Here is a 23,096-nt window from a genome sequence, read left to right on the forward strand (position 1 = left end):
AAAGGTTGGGGACCACTGAATTACAAGATTTGACAGAGCCACTTAGCAAAATATATATCAGGATCATCCATAGTGCTTTGAAAAAGTAAAGATGCCTAACCATAATCTTGGGAGATTCTAATTCATAAGACCTGGGCTGGGATCTGGGGATCTGATTTTTTAGGGAGCCCCAGAACTGGTTCATATACACAGCCAAGGGTAAGAGGATTCAAGGAAAACATAAACTTGACACAGAAGCAATCAGTTTTAATTTTTTAGCCATGTTTGTAAAAGAATTCACTTTCAGTACATGGGTAACACCCAAGCAAGCCCTTTCCCATTATATCCAGTTGTATTACAAGTTCCTTTAGTTCTGTTACCAAAAGTTTTCATTGTTTCTTCAGGGAGGCTACCAAGTAAATTCTGATGTTCTCAAGGTATCTTGTCCTGGAAATGGTATCATTTCTTAGGATTTAAAAATAACTTGGCTGAACTAAAGGTGGAGAAGCCAAGTCTCTGCTACTTTTCCTAGTCTCCTGGGCACAGCTGTGGAGTCTTGGCACTGTGCCCATGCCCTAAAATTTTAAGTATGGCAATATGAAAAACCTTAAGAACCTAGAGCAGCTCTCCTACTTCCCACCATGGACTCAGCAATAAGAAGAGCAGACAATTGTACTCTAGTTAATAGCTGCTTTGTTCCTTCATAGCACACTGGGCAGAGGGTAAAGAGCCCTCTGTCATCTTCAGCTGCCCCTGTTCTTTTCCTCAAACTCCAGGATGAGACCTTTAATGTGGGACAATTTCTGATGCAGGTACTCACAGCGGTGCTTTTCTTCCCTGTAACCTGGGTACCGCTGCAGAGAAAAAGCATCCATGTCAAAAAAGAGAGTCAATTCTGCCTTTTTGCTACCATTCCCAGGCCTGGTCTTACCTTCCTGAACTTTTTATATTCCTGGACTATCTTTTCTTCCAGCATCTGAAACAGAAAATGTTAGCACCAAGTTTAACCTTAAGAAAAAAGCTCCAGTTCTCTTAGGGAGTGAAGGAACTTCCCTTCTCATTCTACCAAATTATACAGACTAATTTTTCCCTCAAAACTGGCTTGCTTGTCACATTGGTTGTTGAACAAACAGGATTATGGGCAGTTAGCCAGGAGTTTACGGCCAGTAGAGCTCAGGGGCCAGCCTGGGCCCATCCAGCCCTTACCTTGTATTCTGGAGTTCCTCGTTGAGTGCTCTTCATCTCTGCTCCCAGCTCTCTGAACCTTTGGTTTGCAGCCCCAACACGGGCATGCAGAGTGCGGTATTCAGCATAATCTGTCTCAAAGTCCTGCTTGTAAGCATGGTGCTGTTCTGCACTGTGGATGGCCCTGTATTGCCTGCCAGGAGCAGAGTATTGTCACCTTCAATATCATTGCCCCCCAAAGCTTCCAGTTCCCAGGAAGTTTACCTTAATATCTCATATGCACAAGGCTTGATAAAATTGGAAATGGCAGGGGACTCACAGGAGGTAATCTGGTACCTCTTCAGGGCTTGGGGATTCAGAGTCTAGGAAGGAAGCAAGACATGAAGGTAATGATAAGCTTTTTTCCCCCCCACGATGGCAGTTTCACCCTCCTCCCATTAACTCACCTGCTTGAACTGAGGGACTGTGCACCAGCCTGGGGCTAATGTCTTCATCTTTATCTTCTTGCTCCCAATCTTCTCCCTCCTGTAGCTCCTGACTAGGCAGTCCTTGTAGGGGACTTGGAGCTAGAGACAGAGGTCTGAGCCTCTTTTCTTTTAGTTTTACAGTAGCTGCAGGTGCTGGACGTTTCTGTTGGAGAAAATATCTTGGTCACATGAACAGTAAGCCAGAAGCCTCCTATTCTGTCCTCTTAAAAATTACTTCTGGGCTTCCCTGGTGGCGCAGTGGTTGAGAGTCCACCTGCCGATGCAGGGGACATGGGTTCGTGCCCCGGTCTGGGAAGATCCCACATGCCGCGGAGTGGCTGGGCCCATGAGCCATGGCTGCTGAACCTGCACGTCCGGAGCCTGTGCTCCGCGGCGGGAGAGGCCACAGCAGTGAGAGGCCCGCGTACCGCAAAAAATAAAAAAATAAAAATTAAAAAACTAAAATAATAAAAATTACTTCCATATAATGAGCTCTGGGAGCATGAAAATGATAAGGTCCCAATTTTTAGATTTTAGCCTCATTGGACACAACTCTCTTTGAAACACCCTTGCTATTACAACTTACCTTGTCCACGTGTTTCTGGCTAGCAGAGGAAGGCAGTACCTGATCAGGCTCTCTGTTTGGAAGATGGGTCTGGTTCCTAGGATTTTTGAAGAGGTAATGGGAGAGATGAAGCCAAGGGTAGGGCTAGATCCCTTTTTACAGCATTTAGGGTGGAGATTAGAGAAGACAATACCAGGGCTTCCCAGATTAGTCCCACCCTGCCCCCAAGTACCTCACTTCCCACTGTGCCATGTGTTCCCTCAAGGATCCTGGGAGTGACTGTCCTTGGCTGCTTGCCAGTGGATCTGGCACCTGGCAGGGAAAGTGGCAGGGGCACTTGGCTCCCTAGGCTTCAGGCTTTGCCCCACCTTATCCCAACTCCCTGCAGTTTCTGGCCTTACCTCTTCTAGTGCCATCTGTGGCTGTGAAATTGTGTCTCCTGCAGAATAGTCTCCCATGTTCTGCCAGCTCTCATGATGTCTGGCATCTTTAGTCAGGTTGTGTCCCTGAACTGAAGATGGGGCTGGGATAGAATCCATGGCTGCCCAAATAGTGAGGCGCTCCCTGAGTGGACCCAGGCAGTGGAGGCGGTTAGGCCCAGATCTGGAAAGAAGTAGTTTAAAACAAAAAACAAACAAAAAACAGGAAGGTGGAGATCTCTGAAGCACCTCTGGATATCCCCTTCCCGGACTTTGCACAAACTCTTTCTTACCTGCTACCTGTTCTCCTTACCTGCCTAAATGTTGGCACACAAGGTCCAAGCCACCACCAGGGCCCTCCTGGCCACACTGAGACACTATGAAGGAAAAGAGGCGGGACCAGCCAGAACCTGGGACCCTCAAATACTGTGGGTGAAAGGAGACTGTAAGCTCTATGAAAGTCATTTCCTCCTCCTACTATGAATGCCACTCCTCCCTGAGCCAGCCGAAGCCTGAAGATGGGTCCCACGGGGCTCATTAGCACACCAGGTGCAGCTGGGCCTGAGTTCCTCAGGAGGCTAAGACGGCACAGTCTCTTCAACCGCAGCCTCTTGGGACCACAACCCAGCAGCCCCTCGCCCCATTTGGGGTTCAATTCTCGAAACTTCCTCAGACCTTGGCTGCCCTCAACCTCCCGCCCTGATGGTACCTTCCTGGAGCCCATGTCTGTTCTCCCTGCACTCCACCTCCACACACCCCAGGCCCGCGCTTACCCCTCGGTTGCCTTGGAAAGCAATCACTGGCCGAACCTGGAGGGAGAGCACAGACTTGAGCTAAGAGCAGGTGAAGCAGCGTCCCGGATCCGGCGTCGGGTGCCCGGGGTGGGGGTGGGGTGGGGTGGGGGGACCTGCCTCGCAGGCTTCACTTGGAGAGGTGGGGAGGCCGGAGACTGAGGATGCTGCTTCCCATCCCCAGGCCCCTTCGGCACGGTCGCCGGCTGAGGCCCGACTAACCGAGGGGTAGGGGAGGGAGAGGATGGGGCCCGGGCCGGCCGTACCTGTTGCCGCTGACACTCGTGCAGCGCCCGCAGCGCCGCGTCGTTGAGCCTGAGCAGCAGGAGGCTGGTCCGGGCAGCGGGGGTGAAGCAGAGACGGAGCTTCCTACTCAGAAGCTCCTGGGGTCCCTCCATGGCTGCGAGGTTCAGAGCAAATAGGACGGGAGCCACAGACCAGGGCCACTACCACCTCCGCTGTGCAGGGCTGGGCTGGCACACCCGGTAACCCAGGTAGGCCCCGCCCCCCGCCGGGACCCCACCCCAGGCCCCACCCACAGCCAGCCCCACCTCTGGGATTTCCCGCTCGCGTGGGCGGCGCTTCGCTCTCCCCCAGATGTTAGCACCGACCCCAGCGGTTTCTTCTTGGATTGGCATGCGCTTTTTGGGCTTTCGGAAGGTGCTCTCCCAGTTCCGGGGAGAAAGTCTGCAGCCAGCTTCAGACCTCTCACTAGAGTCCCCAGTCCTGCCTCAGTTTTTCCACCTAACCTGAACACTTAAAGAGTTTCGGTCTCTAAGTAAAGCTGAACCTGCAATCCCCGAGGGTTTTAGACGCAGAGGGGCGGTAGACAGCGACAGCGACTGATTGCTGGGCGGGCCCAGCCCATCACGCCAAGAGCCCCAAGGGACCGGAGGCTGGCGGACCCGAAGGGGGATTCCCGACGCCAACACCTGGCCTAGAGCTTTTGCTTTTCCCTGCCCGACGTACTGCAGCGAACCCGAAGCCGGTTTCTAACTATGAATGGAGAGAAAATCAGGGCCCGTTTTTGGCAGCAGTGAAGCTTGGCTGTCGCAAGCCGGAGCGCCCCCCATCGATGGGCAGAGATGGGGGCCGTGGTTGGTGGCAGGAAAGTTGCAGGGCAGAGGAGAGGGAGAACTCAGTCCCAGGTCTCCCTTCCTGGCCTATACACGTGAGATTGGTGGACACTGGTGTGAAAGGGAGCAGGCTCACTCCCTCAGGAGGACCAAGAGGTGCCATGAAGTTTCCAGACATTCTGGAGGTCCAGATCCTGGTGCAGTGAAACCCCAGGACCAATCTCATGTCAGCCCTTGGTGTCACCACTTGTCCCTGTTTGGGTATGTCTCCTAAGAGCCCTGGTGTTGTTCTCCTTCCTAGCTAGGATACCTCTGCTAAATCCCTGGACGGGCATAATCCCAGATGACCTTAATGCCCTTCACCCTAACTCAAATTATCTATACATTTGTCAAAACTCATCAAATTGCACACTTAAAATGTATCTATTTTAATGTCTGTAAATTATACCTCAATAAAGTTGATTTTTATTTTTTGCCCACACCCCACAGCTTCTGAGATCTTAGTTCCCCCACCAGGGATTGAACCCAGGCCACAGCAATGAAAGCACCAAATCCTAACCACTGGACCTCCAGGGAACTCCCTAAATTTGACTTTTTAAAAATAATTTATTTATTTTTGGCTGCATTGGGTCTTCGTTGGTGCGTGCGGGCCTTCTCTAGTTGTGGAGAGTGTGGGCTACTCTTCGTTGCGGTGCGCATGCTTATTGCAGTGGCTTCTCTTGTTCCGGACCACAGGCTCTAGGCTCACGGGCTTCAGTAGTTGTGGCACGCGGGCTTAGTTGCTCCGCAGCATGTGGGATCTTCCCGGACCAGGGCTCGAACCCGTGTCTCCGGCATTGGCAGGCAGATTCTTAACCACTGCGCCATCAGGGAAGCCCTCCTAAATTTGACTTCTTAAAAAAAATTAATTAATTTTTGGCTGCGTTGGGTCTTTGTTGCTGCTCACAGGCTTTCTCTAGTTGCGGGGAGGGGGGCGGCTACTGTTCGTTACTGTGTGTGGGCTTCTCATTGCGGTGGCTTCTCTTGTTGTGCAGCACAGGCTCTAGGCGTGCAGGCTTCAGCAGCTGCAGCAGGCAGGCTCAGCAGCTGTGGCTTGTGGGCTCCAGAGCGCAGGCGCAGCAGTTGTGGCACACGGGCCCACTTGCTTCGCAGCATGTGGGATCCTCCCGGACCAGGGCTCGAACCCTTGTCCCCTGCATTGGCAGGCGGATTCTTAACCACTGTGCCACCAGGGAAGCCCCATGGTTGGGTTTTTATAGTATTTATTTGTCTTTATGGAAGTTATATATGTACATATAAGTTCCATACAAGACATAATGAAAAATATTTATCCCTTATTCCTTTCTGCTTTCTACTGCTTAAAGGAAGTTAAAACTCTTTTAACTGTTTCTTCTGGCATTTATTGCTTTTTCTAAGTATCATGCCATTTCTGGCTTTTTAAGTGTCAGATATTAGCCATTGGTTTCTATCTTAAAAATGAGGACTTTAGCTCTCCCATCCTCTCCATATATATGCATGTACTTTCTCTCTTCATCCTCCTAGTGTAGTAATGTTACTTTTGTTAGATCAATAATGAATGTTTACATTTTATGAGTGTGTAAATATTATTTACAAGCTGCGACACAGTGCACTGTTTACATTTCCTTTCTTGTATGTTTCCCCCTTGATATTAATAATTATCCCTATTTTGGTTTGTTTACTTAGTTGTGTATGTACTTTTTAAAAAATTATTTAATTAATTTATTTTATTTTTGGCTGCGTTGGGTCTTCGTTGCTGCGCGCGGGCTTTCTCTAGTTGCGGAGAGCGGGGTCTACCCTTCATCGCAGTGCTCGGGCTTCTCGCTGCAGTGGCTTCTCTTGTTGCGGAGCATGGGCTGTAGGCACGCGGGCTTCAGTAGTTGTGGCACATGGGCTCAGTAGTTGTGGCTTGTGGGCTCTAGAGCGCAGGCTCAGTAGTTGTGGCGCACGGGCTTAGTCGCTCCATGGCATGTGGGATCTTCCTGAACCAGGGCTCGAACCTCTGTCCCCTGAATTGGCAGGCGGATTCTTAACCACTGCACCACCAGGGAAGCCCCTGTATGTACTTATTATCAATTAATTCTTTTTTTATATCAATTAATTCTAATATGCTCCTCTAGAAGTGGAAATCTCCTCCTCATATATTCAAATATAATCAGTTATATTATCAGTTTTATCAGTTATAAAACTTATCAGTTTTATAAGTTTCCATTTTTTTCCTTATATATACACCTCCAGACCCTTTCATTCTCCTGTTCCACTCTGAAATAGTTGCTTCTCTAAGCCTGCTGCGAAGTTATCATCCTGGGGTCTCCCTTCAAACAGCCTGGGGATTTCCTTATCTCCTATATTGGATGCCCTTTTTTCCTGAATTCTACTACTTTTTTCCTTGATTTACCCCCTCATATTGGTGTACACCTCCAATAGCTTCCTGGAAAGGGTGCATGGTAGATAAGTCCTTTGAGACTGTGTGTCTTTATTCTATTCTACTTAATTGATAGCTTGGCTGAGTAAAAAAAAAATTGGTTGTTAGTTATTTTTCTTCAGATATTTGATGACATCACTCACTGTCTTTTGGACTCCAGTGTTGCTGCTGACAGGTCTGAAGCCATTCTGATTCTTCATCCTTTCTTTGTATGTGACCTATTTTGTATCTCAGAAACCTTTAGGATCTTCTCTGTGACTCCAGTGTTCTAGTATGTTGTGGCATCGATCTTTTCTCATTCTTTGTGCTGGGCACTCAGTGGGCCCCCTCTCATTCTGAAACTCATATAATACAGACGTTGACCTCCTGAACTGATTGCCTAATTTTTAAATTTTTTCCTGTCCATCACTATCTTTTTGCCCAATTTTCTTGACTATTTCTTCAAGTTTTATCTTCCAATGCTTTTATCATATTTTCAATTTCCAAGAGCTCTTTATTATTCTCTGAATGTTTGTTTTTTATAGCTCCCCTGTTTTTGTTCAATATCCCCTTCATTTCTAAGGTTACTAATTATGGTCCCCCTCCCACTTTCTTTTGTTTCTGGAATTGTTTCTGATCCTTTAAGACCTTATTTTCTGTTTCTGTTTTGTTTTGGCCTATTTTTATGTTAAAAGTGTTTTTTCCAATGCTTGCTGATCTTCAGCTATCTACTCATCTCTACAAGCAAGGCACTAAAATCTGACTAGAAGCTTAATATGCATGGAGAGGGCTGGTTGCACTTTAAGATACTCTTACTGGATCATTTCATTATGTGATCTCTGTAATTTCTCTAATTATTCAAGGTTTTTCCCATCTCAGGGCCTTGGCATATGCTATTTCTATTGTTTGTGTATTTCTTAAAATGTATTTGGCAGAAGTTACAGAAATCTGACTCAAGGCAGCTTACACAAAAAACAAATACGTATGGTGGTTCTCATAGCAGGAAGCTCAGCGAGAGAACAAATATTATAGTTGATGTATTCAGTGGCCCAAGAGCATCATCAAGGACCAAGTTTCCTCCGGCCACTCACTTTGCTTCAACCTAAGGCTTGTCCTTCAAGGTCATAGAAGCCAAAAGCAGTAAGGGTTATGTGAATCCTTATTCAAGTCAGTGGGAGAGAGCACTGTCTGTCTCCACAATGGAACAAAAGTCCTTCCCTTTGGTCTGATAAGGCCAATTTAGGTCATATGCTAACTCTTAAACCTATAACTGTCACAAGGTGAATATCATGCATGGTTTAGGCAATCCTGAGCCAGTAATGCTAAGAGTGATGAGTTTACATTGATTGACTTAGTCATTCAGGACCACTTTTGGAATATAGGGAGGGAAAGAATTTCCTAAAACTGTATTGCTCTTCCTTGTTAAAGGAGGGATGTTATTAATGTTTGGAATTCAGCTGTACTTCTGGAGCCTTCTTCTACTTTTCCTACAGGCCTCAGTTGAAAAGTCACCACAGGGAATTCCCTGGTGGTCCAGTGGTTAGGACTCCATGCTATCACTGCCAAGGGCCTGGGTTTGATCCCTGGTCGGGGAACTAAGATCCCATAAGCTGCGTTGCGTGGCCAAAAAAAAAGTCACCACAGAAGTGGGTATCTCCCATTATTCTTTGTCCTTGCACTTTTGTTTCTCTTTTAACACTTACCACAAGTTGTAACTTCATACTGTTTGGTTTGGCTACTTGTGAATTTTAAGTCTCCCCCACTAAAGGGTTAACTTCATGAGGTCAGAGACCATGTCAGTTTTGTTCACCACTGTATACCCACTGCCTAGAAGTGTCTTGCACTTAATAGGTGTATACTTAATATTTGAAGAACCCAGAAATCAATAGTATCTTCCTCTCTAACTGAATACCCAAAATATATTTTGAAGCTGCACACTTTTGCCATTTCTGCTGCCACCATTTTGGTCCAAGTGGCTATCTTCTGTTCCCTGATGTAATGGACATCTTTTGTTTGATCTGTCTAGCATCCTCCTTTTCTGGGGAACAAACTCCCTTTCTTTGATAAAACTGTTCCTTCCCCATACTAACCATATGGTTCTGGTGGGGGCTACTCTCATTATATCCTGCCCCACACCACCTCCTCACCACAAAGGTAGGCACCTAAACCATCAGAGTCCTGTCCTGGGGTTTTAAAAACTGAATTTAAAGGAAGAGACTCAGACCCCCTCTCTTGGTCACACTGTGATATGTGAGGGCAGGGACCATTGGTGGCCATTTCCTATCATGTCAAGGGATCTGGATCTGAGAAAATAAAGCAAAGAGATGGGGAGGCATCCCCCTGTCATTGGTTTTAGTCATTCACACCCCAGCCCATGACCCAGTTTGGTTATGTAAGCCAACAAATTCCCCTTTTTGCCCCGGTTGGTCTGAACTGCATTTCAATTATCTGTTACCCAATTAGGCCTAGAATCCTGGATGTCTGTGATAGCCTCCTGACTGGTCTCCCCATTTCCATTTACCTGCTCTAATCCACTTTCCTTCCATGGAGTGATCTCTTCAAAATTTACATCTTGCTGCTGAAGAGCAGTGACTGGGTTAAACTCTCAGCCCCACCCTTTATTACCTGTGCTTCCTTGGGAAAGTTATTTAACCTGCCTGTGCCAAAGTTTCTAAATATGTAGAAAGGGAATAATGACACCTCAAAAGGTCATTGTAAGGCCCAAATAAGAAAAGTAAACTTAATAAGTACTCACTTAATGTTACCGAGTAGTGGTATTAGCAGGAGTGACTCAGATCATATCACTACCCTACCTTCTCCCTGACCTAGTTTCAAAGCATGCTCACTAGGCATTAGTGACTCACCTACTACCTACCTACCCACTAACCTTGTGGCTCTTGATGGGATGGCCCGAGGGAGCAGGGCCTTAGGGCCTTCACACATGCTGTTTCCTCTCCTAAAATGTTCTCTCCCGCCTCCCCCCACCCCTTGCCCTGGCTAAATCCTCCTCCTTTTGCCTCAGCCCAGTTATCACTTGCTTCACTTCTCTAATCAAAGTTAGGGTCTACAGATATACTCCCTTCACAGAACCAGCAGTTGTATGATTTACCAGGAGAGGTAGAAAAATTGTTCACAGATAGTCTTTATTCAGGTTAAACTGACATCTATTTTGATGGATAGGTGCTTATGCTGTGTGCCCTGTTAACTCTTTTGAATATCATCCTTGTGTAAAATCTGTTCATTTCTTTCAAAGCAATTATCACAATTGATTTGCATATATATATATATATATATATATATATATATATATATATACACACACACACACAGAGGAATACCTATATATGTATTATATATAGAGAGAGAGCTGTTTCTTCTTCTCTACACTATATGTTCCGTGAGTATGGAGATATACATGTTTTGTTCATCACTGTATACCTAATGACTAATGCAGTAGTTGGTACATTGTTGGTGCATAACACAATGAATATTTGTTGAAAGAATGAGTGATTTCTTTGGCAATTACTGGAAAAGTTAGACTGGAGGGAGGTGTGGCAACCAGCCTAGGTTCTGTTAGGATTGGAAATAGACTCTTGAGCATGGGGGTACAGTGGGGTGAGTTAATAAGAGGAGACTGGTTACAGGGTTGTTCCACTCTCTCACCCACCTGAGCAGCTGGAGTTGATAAAGAGGTAGCAGGTGCCAAAAGAGAACTTGCTTCCTCATCCTGCACTATTTCACTCATCCCTGGCTAGCTCAGTTTTCTCCATGGGGCTGGCTCTGTAGTCTCTCTATATGCAAGGGGACCCATTGGAACCTGGGGGCTAGGAAGCCAGATAGTCCAAATTCTTTTTGTGAACTGTGGTCAGTCTGTTGCTATAGGTCTGCAGATGCTGTCCCCACCCTTGAAGTCCAGTTTCCTCATCTTCTCACTTTGTATGTGGGGTCCCTAAATCCTGCCTCACCTCCTTCTCTCAGAGCCTTGGGTCCCTAACTCTCAACCTCGTGCTAAGTTAAAGTGGAGGTGTTTTCTCTGCCCTCTGGCTGTTGGCCGGTGGACACAGTTCTTCACCACATGGGCCTCTCCTCCTGACATGGCAGCTGGCTCTCCCTGAGCCAGTGATCCAAGAGAGAAAGGAAAGCAGAAGCTGCAATGTCTTTTAGCATCAGAAGTGATATACCATCACTCCTGCCATATTCTATTGGTCACATAGACCAACCCTGATTTAGAGTGGGAGAGGATTACACAAGGATGTGAATAGCAGAAGGGAGGGATCATTAGGGGCCATTTCAGAGACTGGCTACTACTTTGGAGAATGAAGAGGTTTTAGGACTTGCCAAAGGGAGATGGAGAGGACATTATTAACCAAGTGCCTATTTTAGGCCAAGTCCTTTATATTAAGTTATCTATATTAATCTTTTCCACAACACTAAGGGGTAGATATTATTCCCATTTTTCATATAAAGGAATTGAAGCATGGAAAAAATGATTGTCCAAAATCAAATCCAGTAAGTAGCAGAGTCAGAATTTGCACGTTGTTACGTGTGCCACCAATGTTGATCTATTACATTTGGTATGTACCAAAGGGTGGGAGATATGCTACTGGTGATATAAGAAGTAATTTTAGTAGTATAGAGACATAGCAGTAAGTAACACTGAAAGTATAAAAATTAAATGCTTCTCAATATTCTGATGATGTCAAGAAAAAGCTTCAGTTTGGGAGACTTATGCCTTATTACCTCTATAACACTTGTTAATTTCTTTCTCTGAGAAAGAGAGGGCAGGCCCCAGGTTCAGTAGCTTTGACATTGATGTTATTTTGGTAGAATTTAATAATATATTTCCTTTTCATTGTATTTCTTTTTATAGTTACTTTCTGTTTGTGGGCAGGTGATACTGATTTTAAATTTACTAAAGGAATATGAAGTTTGGGTTACATCCTTCATTTGAAACTGATACAGGGAGTTCCCTGGTGGTTCAGTGGTTAGGATTTGGTGTTTTCACTGCAGAGGCCCAGGTTCAATCCCTGGTGGGGGAACTGAGATCCCCACAAGCCACACAGCACAGCCAAAAAAACAAAAAAAAACAAAAAAAAAACCCACAACTGTGGTAAAAATTTTTAAAGTAATAAATAGTAGTAGTTCAAGTGATACGTAGGTATGGCAAAAATTGTGAGGATGGTACTGAATGAGGTTTATTGTCTTCCCTCAGCTCTATGTTGAGAAAGAAGCCATTCTGAAGTGCCAGCCTCAGCTTGGTTCTGCTGTGGGCACTAGCTGGAGAGAATCAGGTGTTAAAATTTACAACCAGTCCTTTCCTGTGAGATTTCCTAAGCATTTCTCCTTTATCCCGTGAATTCCTCGGGACTGGTGGGGAGTCTTGTACACAGATTAGTGAAACTGGGAACGAGAGAGATTTTAGTGGGAAATCTAAGCTTCCCGCCCTATTCAATTGCGAATTACAAACCAGGTGTGGTTGGTGGATATGGTGGAGATAGTACAGTACAGTGGGGAAATGCTGGAGGGAGAAATGGACATAGTATGTGGATTTTCCAATCTCTTAGTTCCTGATCCAACTCCATAGTCCGTGATTTTTGGGTCCTCCAATAATTCCAAGCTACATATTTGAAGCTTCCATGGGGATATGAACAGGACCAAAGTTTTAGGACATATGGGATGTGGATGCGAATTTCTATACTGGAGGAGTTTGGGATGGGGGAACAATCTGGTTAGGGGTTTCTGAAGTTGCGTTTGTACACGATTTTACATAGTATGCAAACTCAAGTGTCTAAACAGGTGGTTGGTTGGGGGGGGATCCTAGATAACAGGGGTAAGTTTAGTCCAAGAGTCTTGGTAACAGCACCGGCCGGACCATTTCAGCCCCCACGAACCCCCAGCCCTCTGTTCCCCCTACGTTCCCTCTGAGTGAGTCTGTCCGTGTCCCAAACCATCCCCGCATAAGGGAACTCTGCCAGGTCACGTTCCCAAGCCCGCGGGAGCACAACCTAGCCACCCGCACCCCTCCACACCCCCGCCCCCACTCTGCCCACGTGACCTGGCCTACTTTCTCCACTCCCGACCTAACGACTTGTTCGGAAAGCCCCGCCCCACGCAGCGCGCTCGGCCTGCGAACCTCCGCCCGTTATCCGCCCGAGCTCCAGCGTGGCTCGCGGCCTCCACGTGTTTCTTCCTGTCCAATGGGAATCGGCTCCCGGGCGCGAAGGGGCGGGGAGGAAAAGACAACTTCGTTACGCTTCGAGAAAGGGGCGGGGCCTGCAACGTCGTACTGAACGAGGGGACGCAACGGAGGCAGGCCGGAGCTGCTGCCGTCGCCATGACCCGTGAGCACTGAGACCCCCTCCTCTTGCCCTTTTCTCCTTTTCCATCCTAAACATGACTGCCGAACCTCGGCATTGACCTCGTTTTGGCTTCCCCAACGAGACCTTTCTCTAGGAGCGCTGTTTAGCGACCCTCACACTTGGAGCCCGGAAGTCGACCCTTTGCCCACCGAGACACTTCTTGAGAACCTCCCCACCTCGTCAGGCAAAGGCCCTCCCCGACGCTCTGCGGTGTGGGGAGAAGCCCTGCGCCCCTGTGATAAACCCAGATCCCCCCATTCCAGATCCCTGCCCATCCCCCACAGAGACCCAGACCGTCTACACATACCGCCACCCCCTGTCTGGGCCCCCATGCTGCCCCGAAATTCGAAGCACGCTTCTAGCAGGCTCCTCAGGACCGTCCTCCGTCCACTCCCCACTTTGACCTGCCCTGTGGCAGCTACCCCCTCCGCCCAATCTGCAGCCTAGGCCCCGAAAAAGGCCGGTGTCGGCGCCCCAGGAATGAAGTGTTGGACCGTACGAGTGTCCGGTGAGGGGAGAGGGTCGCCGGTGTGTGGCCAGAAAGGCCCTCTCGTCTCACCTTTTATCTTCTTTCTCTAGGCGGTAACCAGCGCGAGCTCGCCCGCCAGAAGAATATGAAAAAGCAGAGCGACTCGGTTAAGGGAAAGCGCCGAGATGACGGGCTTTCTGCTGCCGCCCGCAAGCAGAGGTAGCCCCAGGGAGGGGAGGAGAGGGGAGGGGTGGGGTGAGACCTGGGTTTAGACCAAGGGTTGTACCTGGAAAGAGTTAGCTCAGAGCTTACATCTGGACTAGTCGTGAGGGGCAGAGTGCATTGTTTCCTCTAGGGTTTTATTCCTCTCACCCTTTAAATTGTTAGGTCACAGCCTTATAGGAAGGGACTGGGGCGGGTGCTGCCCTCGGTCTGATTTCTGAGTGCCCCCGGGTCTGACCTTAAGGGCAAGGGCAGGGAGCTTCACATTTCAAATGCAGTGGTGGTTATGACAGCCCAGTACTTTTGGCCCTCCTTGCTGTTCATTTGTCCTCCTTTCTCCCAGCCTTCTCACTGGTGTTGCTGGGTGTGGTACTCAGCACAGAATAGCCTTGGGCCTGTGTGGGCAGACTTCTGACCCCTCGGGCAATAGCCAGATAGAGACTGATTGCCTTTTGAGCCTCAGCTCTCTTCCTCTTGTTCTCCTAGGGTGGGAATACAGCAGCCACATGCTGAATTTTGTCCCATCCACTTCCATCTTATCCTTTGTGCCCTTCATCCCCCTGCATCTTGTCCCTTTTGCCCTCTGGTACCTCCCAGTGCCCCATCATCTCTACCCCCAGGGACTCGGAGATCATGCAGCAGAAGCAGAAAAAGGCAAACGAGAAGAAGGAGGAACCCAAGTAGCTTTGTGGCTTCGTGTCCAACCCTCTTGCCCTTCGCCTGTGTGCCTGGAGCCAGTCCTACCACGCTCGCGTTTTCTCCTGTAGTGCTCACAGGTCCCAGCACCGATGGCATTCCCTTTGCCCAGAGTCTGCAGCGAGTCCCTTTTGTGCTTCCTTCCCCTCAGGTAGCCTCTCTCCCCCTGGGCCACTCCTGGGGGTGAGGGGGTTACTCCTTCCCAGTGTTTTTTATTCCTGTGGGGCTCACCCCAAAGTATTAAAAGTAGCTTTGTAATTCCTTGAGCGCCTGGTTTGACTGGGGATTTGGGGGGATGGGGATGGAGGAATGGCTGCCCTTTCCCACCAAGAGGGGAGAGAACTTCAGACTCTAAAAGGATGTGGATATGTAGACTAAGTGAAACATCACAGGAAAAAATTCTTTTTTGTACTGCAACAAACAGGTATTCTGGGTATGTGGTAGAGAAATACTCTAAGAGCCTTAGGGACTTCTTTTCTGTGATTTTTTTTGTCCCCCACTCAGACCCTGAACATCATCCTACGGATGGAGTTGAGGTCCTAAGAAGGAAGGCTGCAAGACCTAAATTTATGCCCCTCTTCCTCATTCTTCCTCAGTTTGTTTGTCTGCTTGGAAGTTGGCCCAGATCCTGCTGCTCACTGACTTCCCATGGTTAGCTGCTCTCAAGTGTTCACATTCTCTTCTGTTCTGTCATTCCTCATGTGAGGGTGGTTTTTGTCGTCCCATTTCCTTTGACCTCAACATCAGGATTAAAACCTAGGGTAGTCTCTGTGCTCCTTTCTTCCTGTGTCCTGGTTTGTTCTAGGGTTCTGGGCTTCTTAAATCCCTGTACCCAGGGCTGAATTCCTTATTTTCCTTTTTATCTCCAAGGGCAGAGCCAAGTAAGACTTCAGTCCCTGTTGGTCTTTCCCTGCCCCCATCTCCACCATGAGAGCCAGGAAGGAGCTGGTGCCGCACTGTCTGCTGGTTCCTGAGCTGCTGACTTGGGAGTCAGGCTCTTGAGCTGGGGTGAAGACGTAATGGTAGCTCCAGCGTGTCAGATACTTTGCCCAGGGCATTAGGGTGTGTATGGCCACTTTTTTCAAGTCAGACATACTACTGACTTTAGCCTAAAGGGAGGTAACTACCCATTATGTCCTTGAGGTATTTGTTGGGCTGGACAGCTCCTGTGGGTTAGGGGTACAATTTGAAGGGAACCCCAGTTTGTTAAAAGTACCTAGACTGGATATTTGTTATCTGGCAATACTGACGCCATGACAGTGTCACCTGAAGGTAAGAGGAGGCTGGGGGTCCTGGGTTGGGGACCAACAGAATGGTGCCAGTAGCAGCCCCAGATAGAGGAGTACACGGGCCTAGCATGAGGCAACCTTGACCCAGAAGGTAGTCCAGCTACCCGTGGTGAAAGTCTTTTCCAGTTCTGCTCCCTCATAGCTGTGGAACTAAAGTGTCTGGTTAGAGAATCGGGAGGGCCATGACTTTTAGATCTGTCCTACCACCCCACCGAAGAGTATGGTATATGGTAGACCCACGTGTGTGTCCTGAGAACTCGGGACTGGCCTTGAATTGCTCTTTCCCTAAAACAACTAGGTTTTCAGAAGAGTGTCCCAGGCCCGCCTCCATCCTACCTGAACCAGTTGGTGAGGGTAACCATGACATAGAGTGATGCAAGGAAGAAGACGAAGTGGAAGGCAGAATAGCTATAGGAAAGCTGCTGGGCTTGCACTGGAGGAGCTGGAGCGGTCTCTTGGTTAGCTGGCCTGGCAGCCCCACCTGTTTGCCCTGGAGAGAGGAAAGGACTGCTGGCAGCAGTGCTGCTGAAACACCTCTTCCCTCCTCCCCCATCTTTTGTGAAGGCACTTGAGGGCTCTTTGGCACTCTGCAGAAATCTACACTTATGGATCCTCACTTGACACTCACCTTCCTCTGGCTGCACTGTTTCAGGGCAGCAGAAACAGAGTGAGGGCTTTTGTAAAACAAAAGGCAGCATGTTTTGGAATAACTTTAGAAAGAATGTCTGGGTAACAGTATAGGAAACTCCTCTTCTTTGAAAAGATTGGTGTGGTGTAAAAAGTGGAGGCACACCTGGGTTCAAATTCTAGCTTCCATATATAACTGGCTATGGGAACTTTGGTAAGATGTTTAACCTTCTGTGCCTCAATTTCTCCATTTGTAAAATGGAGCAAATACCTACCTCACAGGGTTGTTGTGAGGATTAAATTAAATGAGATTATGTATGTAAAGTATCTAGCACAGTGCCTAGCACATTGTGGGTACTCAATAAAAGGTAATAGCAGCTAGAATCTGAGCATTCTGGGTAGAGGTTGATAGGATGTGTGTGTGTCTGTGACTGTGTGTGAGGGGGGAGGGGTATTGGGGATATTGTGATCTCCATCCTCACCTGGACCTCACAGCTGTAAACCTTGACAGTCCACAAGGGCCCAAATACCTCAGCAAGGTAGAAAGCCTCATTGCTGAGAAGGAAGAGATGATTCTCAAGCTGGTCCAGGCAGATAGCAGGATTGCCTGAGGGCATTTACTGCTAGCTGGTTGGTCCATATTAGTAACTCTCAGGAGAGTACTGTGCTCCGCCAAAGATTTAGAAATCTTTTCATGTGAGGGCCTTGAAGTCTTTATACATTTAAAAATTCTCAAGTCATTTCCCCTACCCCCTTCATCTCATACAGATCATCTGACAAGTGCTATTCTTAGAAGTTGTTTTTGTTCATGGGGAGCTTTCCTCTTATCTTGCTCTAAAGTTTAAATAAACCGTGGTCCCAGACAGTCTCCTGACCATCGTTCCCTGTCCTGAGCATCCTCCCTTCTCTCACGCCTTTCCCTTGACACCTTTATGCACCAAGCAAAAAGCACACAAGCATACATGATGCCAGCACTCAACACTGCCAGAGAAGTATCTGGTGTTTGGGGTTCCATTTTACTCAGGCCAGGCAGGCACGGAGTGATTCTGTCCTTGAAGGATTACTGAGAAGGGGTAACAGAAGAGAAAGGTGGTAAGAACAAATAGTTAGGTATTTGGCAGGAGCAAAAAAGGTTTTAGCGTGGGGAAATCCATGTCCTGTCCTTACCACTCTGCAGGACGGCTGGATAGCGCAGAGAATGTCAGGTACATGATATAGCAGCTGTTGACAGAGGCTTGTAGAAGGCCAGAGTGGAGCTGCTCTGGGGAGAATGGGAATCCTTGCTTTAGCCTACAGGGTAGTAATTTCCTTCTACCCTCACTTGTACTTCTGTCCCCCCACCATTTGGGGGAAGCAGAGAATTGACTGAGGTAGGGAGGCTAATGAAATTGCTATACCAAAGGTCCCCAAAATCTGGAATGTTGCAAGGCATGTATCCACTGAGGCGGATGCAGGGAGCGATGGAGAGGAAGGAGAGGAGACCACAGCAACAAACATGCAGACTAAGCAGCATCTTGTTGAGCAGGCAGCCATCTGGGTGTGTGTAGTAGTGGAACAGAAGCACAGCTGCTACACCTGCCATGCTGTAGAATCCTAGGGTGGTCAGCAGCACAGCTAGGAACCAGCGGCAGTCTTGGGCTGCACCTGTTTGCCTAGGGGTGGGAGGTGGGCAATGGCTTGGCGCTCCAACTCTTCTTTTTACCCATTATCAACTATTTCCCCTCTTCCAAAAGACTGGTGAGACTTACCCATCCCACCTGGCCCATAGTCATTTCACATTCCTGAGTTTTTCGGTACTGCTTAGTGGTAAGCTCTGGGACCATCAAACTGTCATGTCCTTTGCCCCACCCAACTGGGTCTAGTAATGTCAGACTTCCCAGGAAGCCTTTAGGGTTATGTCCTCCTTACCAGTTCTTGTTCCAGGAATGGACAAAGGCTGTAAAAAGCACCAACTGCAGCAGGATGAATGTGAAGCCTCTACAGATGCCAATGTAATGCCAGGCTGCAAGTGAGGCACCAGTGGGGAAATGTAGCTGATCATATCATTACTCCTGGTCCTCTTCCTACCCTCTTTTTTTCTTAGAAAATATTTTAGCTTACTTCCGCTGATCAGGATGAGATGGAAGGTACCTGGGAAGAGATGCTCATTAGGCATGCAGAAGGCAACAGCACAGAGACCTAGCAGGAACAGCAGCTTGAGGAGCCAGAAGCTGGTTAATAGGGAAAGAGAAAACCAGACTCAGAAGAAAAGGCAAAGGAGAGTGAACAGTGCCAGTGGAGGAAGGCAAAGGAGAAAGCCAGAACTATAGGAAGGGAGAGAAGAGACAACTAAGTATAGGAAGGGAGGAACCAGTCCCATGTGAGAGGGGCTGGAGATGGGCCCATCACAGCCCATTCCAAATTCTGACTTTCAGATACCTAAATAAAAACATCCAGACAATGTTTTAGAGTTGACAAAAGATTTGCATATAGTAACCCCACTGTTATCTCCATTTCAGAAACTAGAATGTCAAAGAGGATAAGTGTGTGGCTTGTTGTCACACAGCAAGTATAGTGGAAGCAGGGACTTAAACCTGTTTTCTGTCTTTTTACAGTGCTGTTACTTCATCTTGGAATTTCCTTTACTCAGCTTATGTCTACTTCCCTTCTCATCCCCTCCCCACCCAAAGAATACACACACACCTCTTATGCAGCTGTGCTCTCAGGCTGGTGGGGGAGTGGAGGTCGACCAACAGCACAGCCTGCAGCAGGCGAAAGGTGGCAGTTCCTGTACATATGCAGTATACAGCCCCAGAGCCGCTGAGCACTGGGCAGTGAGAGTGGCCAAACAGATGGGCACACAGCCCTGAGGGCATCTGGATCTGGAGGGAAGGTACATGTGAGAAATGGCTGGGCAAGTCATCATGCATAGAGAAGTACCTTCTTCTTATGGGTGTGTCCACTCATTTGTCCCCTTCCCCCAACCTGAATCTCTTGTTTATCTCAGGGTTTCTCCTTTTATCCTGCTGCACCCCAACCTCCTCCCACTTACCCCATGTGCCTTGCCCCAGACTCTTTGCACTACCATCCTTGACAGCAGGAGGCAGCAGACTGCTGAGGTCCCCACATGGAGGAGGATGTAGAACAGCCGGCTACAAGGAGACTCCGTGAGAGGGGGTCACCTAGAATGGCAGCAGCAGGTACAGGGAGCAGGCCCACAGCAGAGCACCTGAGGGGAGAGCAGATGCAGGGCAGCAAGGTGGAGATTTGCTGAGGAAAGGCTTACATTAATGTACATGTGAGGTTAACCCAAGAGGCTGAATTCCAAAATTTCCCCCTCCCTTCTCTTCTCTCCTTTCACTCAGGAATTCTCAGACTGTCTGGTTCCAAGCTATTTAGGATTGCCTTCCACTGACATCAAGTAGAGCTTTCATCATAAAAGCTTAACTGCAGGCTTGAGCAGAACTTTCTAAAAGCCTAAGTCACATCTGGCCTCTAATCTTTCCCAGGATCTAAATATCCGGTACCGGGTACATGGGAGGAGAGGTTTAATGATCAAGTAGTCTTGGAGGCAAAGAAGCAGAAGGGCCTCACAAGTGAAAGGAAGGCCTATCATCTTTATCAGCTCCCATGGGTTTTCCTCCCCAGCTTCAGCCACCATTCCCTTCCATTTTTTCAGATAGCGCTTGCTCCAGTACCCTCTCACCTGATAGAAGGGAAGACTCACTGTGACACTGCTGACTCCACTGCGTTGCTGTGCCAGGCGGAGGGAGGTGCTGGAGCTTGTGACCGCCTTTGCACCCACCATCCTTATCCCAGGGATTAGGCCCAGGTCCACCAGATGGAAGGAAGATGAGAAAGTAGTAGCTTTCTTTTGTCCTCAGCCCATTGGACTCCTGCTGTGACGGGGCTGGTCACCCAGTTTCAGGCAGAATGGGGAGGGACATCAGGAAAAGAACACCGACCTTCAGGATGTGGTAAATGCAAATGTCCCTGTGAAACTACTTTCTCCCCAGGGTCCTTGGGCCACTCAGTCTGTTCTCCCCAGATCAGGGAGTAGTTTGCATATCTGGCTTGTAGATTAGCATTCTTAATTGGTTTAGGATTAGACGTCATCCACCTTGAACAGAATTCCTTGGGGTGTGTGGGCTGGACCTAGGTGAAGAGAAGGGAAGGATGGGAAGGCCTGGAGTGGTGACGGGTTAGGTCTGGGACACGGCCTGGCAGAAAGCAACACTAGAAGCCCGAAAGGAAGTCTGAGAGGCGTACTGGTTTCCTCGCTGAAGTTCTAGAACCAGAGCACCAAAGAAGGTGTGGCCCAGGGCCGGTCCCGCCTCCTCCTCTCCCGGCGGAAGTTGCGAGGCAGTTACCGGAAGTCTTCCTGAGGCGGGGCCGGGCCTCTGGCGCGGCGTGGTGGGATCGACATGGCGACAGAGGGGGACGTGGAGCTGGAGTTGGAGACTGAGACCAGCGGCCCGGAGCGGCCTCCAGAGAAGCCACGGAAACATGACAGTGGGGCGGCGGACCTGGAGCGAGTCACCGACTATGCTGAAGAGAAGGAGATCCAGAGTTCCAATCTGGAGACGGTGAGGTTGGCCGGGAGCCTGTCTGGGAGGGATGAGAGCAGAAGGGGCTTGGGAGGCTGAAACTGGAAGCCCAGCTCCAGGACGGGTCTCCATCTCCATGGCGGGAAGAGGCAAGAAGGAAACTGAACCGTCATTGGAGCCCGCCGCTTGCGAAAAGGAACTTGATGGAGATTGGGTTTAAAATGGGTCTCAGGTGCACAGAGTTGAATTAAACGTAGGTCCCGGTTCCTGGTACGCTCGTCATCGTGAATACACACCTCACCCGCTTGTTACTGGTATTTTAGATTATTAGGAATTGTGGGTAAGCAGAGCAGTAACTAGATCTTTCTTTCCCGTAGGCCATGTCCGTGATTGGGGATAGACGGTCCCGGGAGCAGAAAGCCAAACAGGAGCGGTAAGTCGTTTTACCTACGGGCCCCTCTCATTCCCCCAGACAAAAAAAGCCATCGTTAGGCCTTTGTACCTTGTACTGTTCTTCAACTCTATCACCCATTTCTGCAGATCTAAGATTTACAACTTTACTCTTGTTGGTGGAAGGAAAGGCCTCCTGGCAACACCTGCTGCCTGCTGTAAATATTCCAGGGGATGGGATGGGATGTTAGGTGAGAGGGTGGGAGTCGTTTTGTATTTTCAGTCAACAGTGTTTATCAAGAGTCATTTATTTGTAAGGCACAGCTGGAAAAAATCCTTTCTGGGAGTTTATGATGGAGGTAAAGAATGAGGATTAAGTATATGAATATTTGCAGGGAGAAGGAACTGGCAAAAGTCACTATCAAGAAGGAAGATCTGGAGCTGATAGTGAGTAGTAATGTCTAACTAGTGTATGGGTGGGGGCGGTTTCTTTGTCTAATTTGGGTTGTTTCCTGAAACAAGTTGAGTCCTCATGTTTTGCTGGCACATTAATGCCCGGGAGGAGACTTGGGTAAAATCATTGATCCTTTTCCTGCAGATGACAGAGATGGAGATCTCGCGAGCAGCAGCAGAACGGAGCTTGAGGGAACACATGGGCAATGTGGTAGAGGCTCTTATTGCCCTAACCAACTGATTTGTGTTTTCTCAGACCTACCCACTGGATTAACTTATTTCAATAAAGATGTCGTGTTTTTTTTTTTTTTTTTCCAAGTTGCAGTTTTATCATTTTGGATCAAGTGCAATGTATATCACATTGTATTTTGTTGTGGGAAATTTACATGTTGGAGTATAACCCTTAATGAACCTATGTGAAGGATCAGTGTAGAAGAGTACCTCATGTTCAGATGCAGATGCTATGTGGCAGATCAGGCTCATTCATATGACTAGTTCTCAACAGCATTCAAGGTACACTTAGAGTCTCAGCAAAGTGTACTGTAGTCCATGGCATGTGTCTTTAGGGTAGCTTATGAACAGCTGAAAGGCCAGTACCTGCCTAGGAGCCACTGTATATAGTTTTAAGTCACCAATCCAGTTCATAAGCCACTGTGAGTTAGAATTTAGGTACTGAGGTGGGAACATGGTAACTACAATAGAAGTTATCAAAGGTTATGTCTTATATAGAATTTATGAAAGATTTTGATTTAATATTTTCTGAACCACAACACTTACACCTTGGATTCCATTTTCTAACCTGGAGAGAAAGCAATTTTACTTTAAAAGTTGATCATCAAATTTTTGATCACCAACTCACCCTTGCTGAGCTTGTTTCCTCAACTATAAAATGATACATAGATCTGATAGGTTGTAAGAATTCATGAGCAGGTGAATGTAGCTCTCACTCTCATTTTGGCTCTAGGATAATTCTTAGATTGTATCTCCTTCTGGCACATACAAGTGACATATTCATCTCTGTGTTTATTACCTCACAGTAATTATTTGCACTCGTATTTTTATTCTAGGACATTTAAGGATTTATGAGTGATTCTTCTAGTGGGGCATTTAAAGATTGTGAAAAGACCTTGCCTGTCTCATTTTCTAAAATGAGATATTTAT

At 47.8% G+C, this 23,096-nt stretch overlaps 4 protein-coding genes across 7 annotated transcripts; 2 read left to right on the forward strand and 2 right to left on the reverse strand.

Moving 5' to 3' along the window:
* Positions 1-225: 225 nt before the first annotated feature.
* Positions 226-3,892, reverse strand: ELL3 (elongation factor for RNA polymerase II 3). Its single transcript, XM_065872091.1, has 11 exons — positions 3,673-3,892; positions 3,389-3,424; positions 2,929-3,041; positions 2,598-2,799; positions 2,429-2,508; positions 2,218-2,293; positions 1,611-1,794; positions 1,484-1,526; positions 1,186-1,357; positions 911-955; positions 226-833 (listed from the first exon to the last, which is right to left on the reverse strand). The coding sequence occupies exons 1-11, from the start codon at positions 3,802-3,804 to the stop codon at positions 723-725; spliced, it is 1,194 nt and encodes a 397-aa protein (XP_065728163.1). The 5' UTR covers positions 3,805-3,892; the 3' UTR covers positions 226-722.
* Positions 3,893-13,129: 9,237 nt separating this feature from the next.
* Positions 13,130-14,916, forward strand: SERF2 (small EDRK-rich factor 2). Of its 3 annotated transcripts, none has more exons than XM_065871262.1 (3): positions 13,130-13,245; positions 13,843-13,951; positions 14,575-14,916. In XM_065871262.1, the coding sequence occupies exons 1-3, from the start codon at positions 13,239-13,241 to the stop codon at positions 14,636-14,638; spliced, it is 180 nt and encodes a 59-aa protein (XP_065727334.1). In that variant the 5' UTR covers positions 13,130-13,238; the 3' UTR covers positions 14,639-14,916. The 3 variants fall into 3 exon arrangements, with proteins under 3 accessions (XP_065727334.1, XP_065727332.1, XP_065727333.1); XM_065871260.1 differs by having other exon boundaries at positions 13,239-13,245; positions 14,441-14,916; XM_065871261.1 differs by having other exon boundaries at positions 13,239-13,245; positions 14,552-14,916.
* A 996-nt stretch (positions 14,917-15,912) lies between these two features.
* On the reverse strand, positions 15,913-20,353 carry SERINC4 (serine incorporator 4). Its single transcript, XM_065871714.1, is given in 14 exon segments — positions 15,913-16,081; positions 16,276-16,429; positions 16,568-16,613; positions 16,795-16,797; positions 17,049-17,121; positions 17,505-17,603; positions 17,605-17,640; positions 17,743-17,827; positions 18,007-18,218; positions 18,475-18,568; positions 18,697-18,776; positions 19,249-19,427; positions 19,598-19,774; positions 20,252-20,353. Coding segments are annotated over 14 exon segments (1,509 nt in total).
* Positions 20,354-20,951: 598 nt separating this feature from the next.
* HYPK (huntingtin interacting protein K) lies at positions 20,952-22,250 on the forward strand. 2 transcript variants are annotated; one of them, XM_065871263.1, is made up of 4 exons: positions 20,952-21,131; positions 21,470-21,525; positions 21,878-21,929; positions 22,081-22,250. In XM_065871263.1, the coding sequence occupies exons 1-4, from the start codon at positions 20,970-20,972 to the stop codon at positions 22,174-22,176; spliced, it is 366 nt and encodes a 121-aa protein (XP_065727335.1). In that variant the 5' UTR covers positions 20,952-20,969; the 3' UTR covers positions 22,177-22,250. The 2 variants fall into 2 exon arrangements, with proteins under 2 accessions (XP_065727335.1, XP_065727337.1); XM_065871265.1 differs by lacking the exons at positions 21,470-21,525; positions 22,081-22,250 and having other exon boundaries at positions 21,878-21,937.
* The last annotated feature ends 846 nt before the right edge of the window (positions 22,251-23,096 follow it).

The sequence above is a fragment of the Phocoena phocoena genome, chromosome 2 (assembly GCF_963924675.1).
Source record: "Phocoena phocoena chromosome 2, mPhoPho1.1, whole genome shotgun sequence".
In the NCBI taxonomy this organism is placed as follows: domain Eukaryota; kingdom Metazoa; phylum Chordata; class Mammalia; order Artiodactyla; family Phocoenidae; genus Phocoena; species Phocoena phocoena.

Coding starts and splice junctions, on each gene's coding strand:
- ELL3 (XM_065872091.1), bottom strand. CDS start 3,804: ATGGAGGGACCCCAGGAGCTTCTGAGTAGGAAGCTCCGTCTCTGCTTC. Junction 3,425..3,672: donor ACGAGTGTCAGCGGCAACAG/GTACGGCCGGCC, acceptor CTCTCCCTCCAG/GTTCGGCCAGTGATTGCTTT. Junction 2,800..2,928: donor GTGTGCCAACATTTAGGCAG/GTAAGGAGAACA, acceptor ACTTCTTTCCAG/ATCTGGGCCTAACCGCCTCC.
- SERF2 (XM_065871260.1), top strand. Junction 13,952..14,440: donor GCTGCCGCCCGCAAGCAGAG/GTAGCCCCAGGG, acceptor TTGTTCTCCTAG/GGTGGGAATACAGCAGCCAC.
- HYPK (XM_065871263.1), top strand. CDS start 20,970: ATGGCGACAGAGGGGGACGTGGAGCTGGAGTTGGAGACTGAGACCAGC. Junction 21,526..21,877: donor CAGAAAGCCAAACAGGAGCG/GTAAGTCGTTTT, acceptor GAATATTTGCAG/GGAGAAGGAACTGGCAAAAG. Junction 21,930..22,080: donor AGGAAGATCTGGAGCTGATA/GTGAGTAGTAAT, acceptor CTTTTCCTGCAG/ATGACAGAGATGGAGATCTC.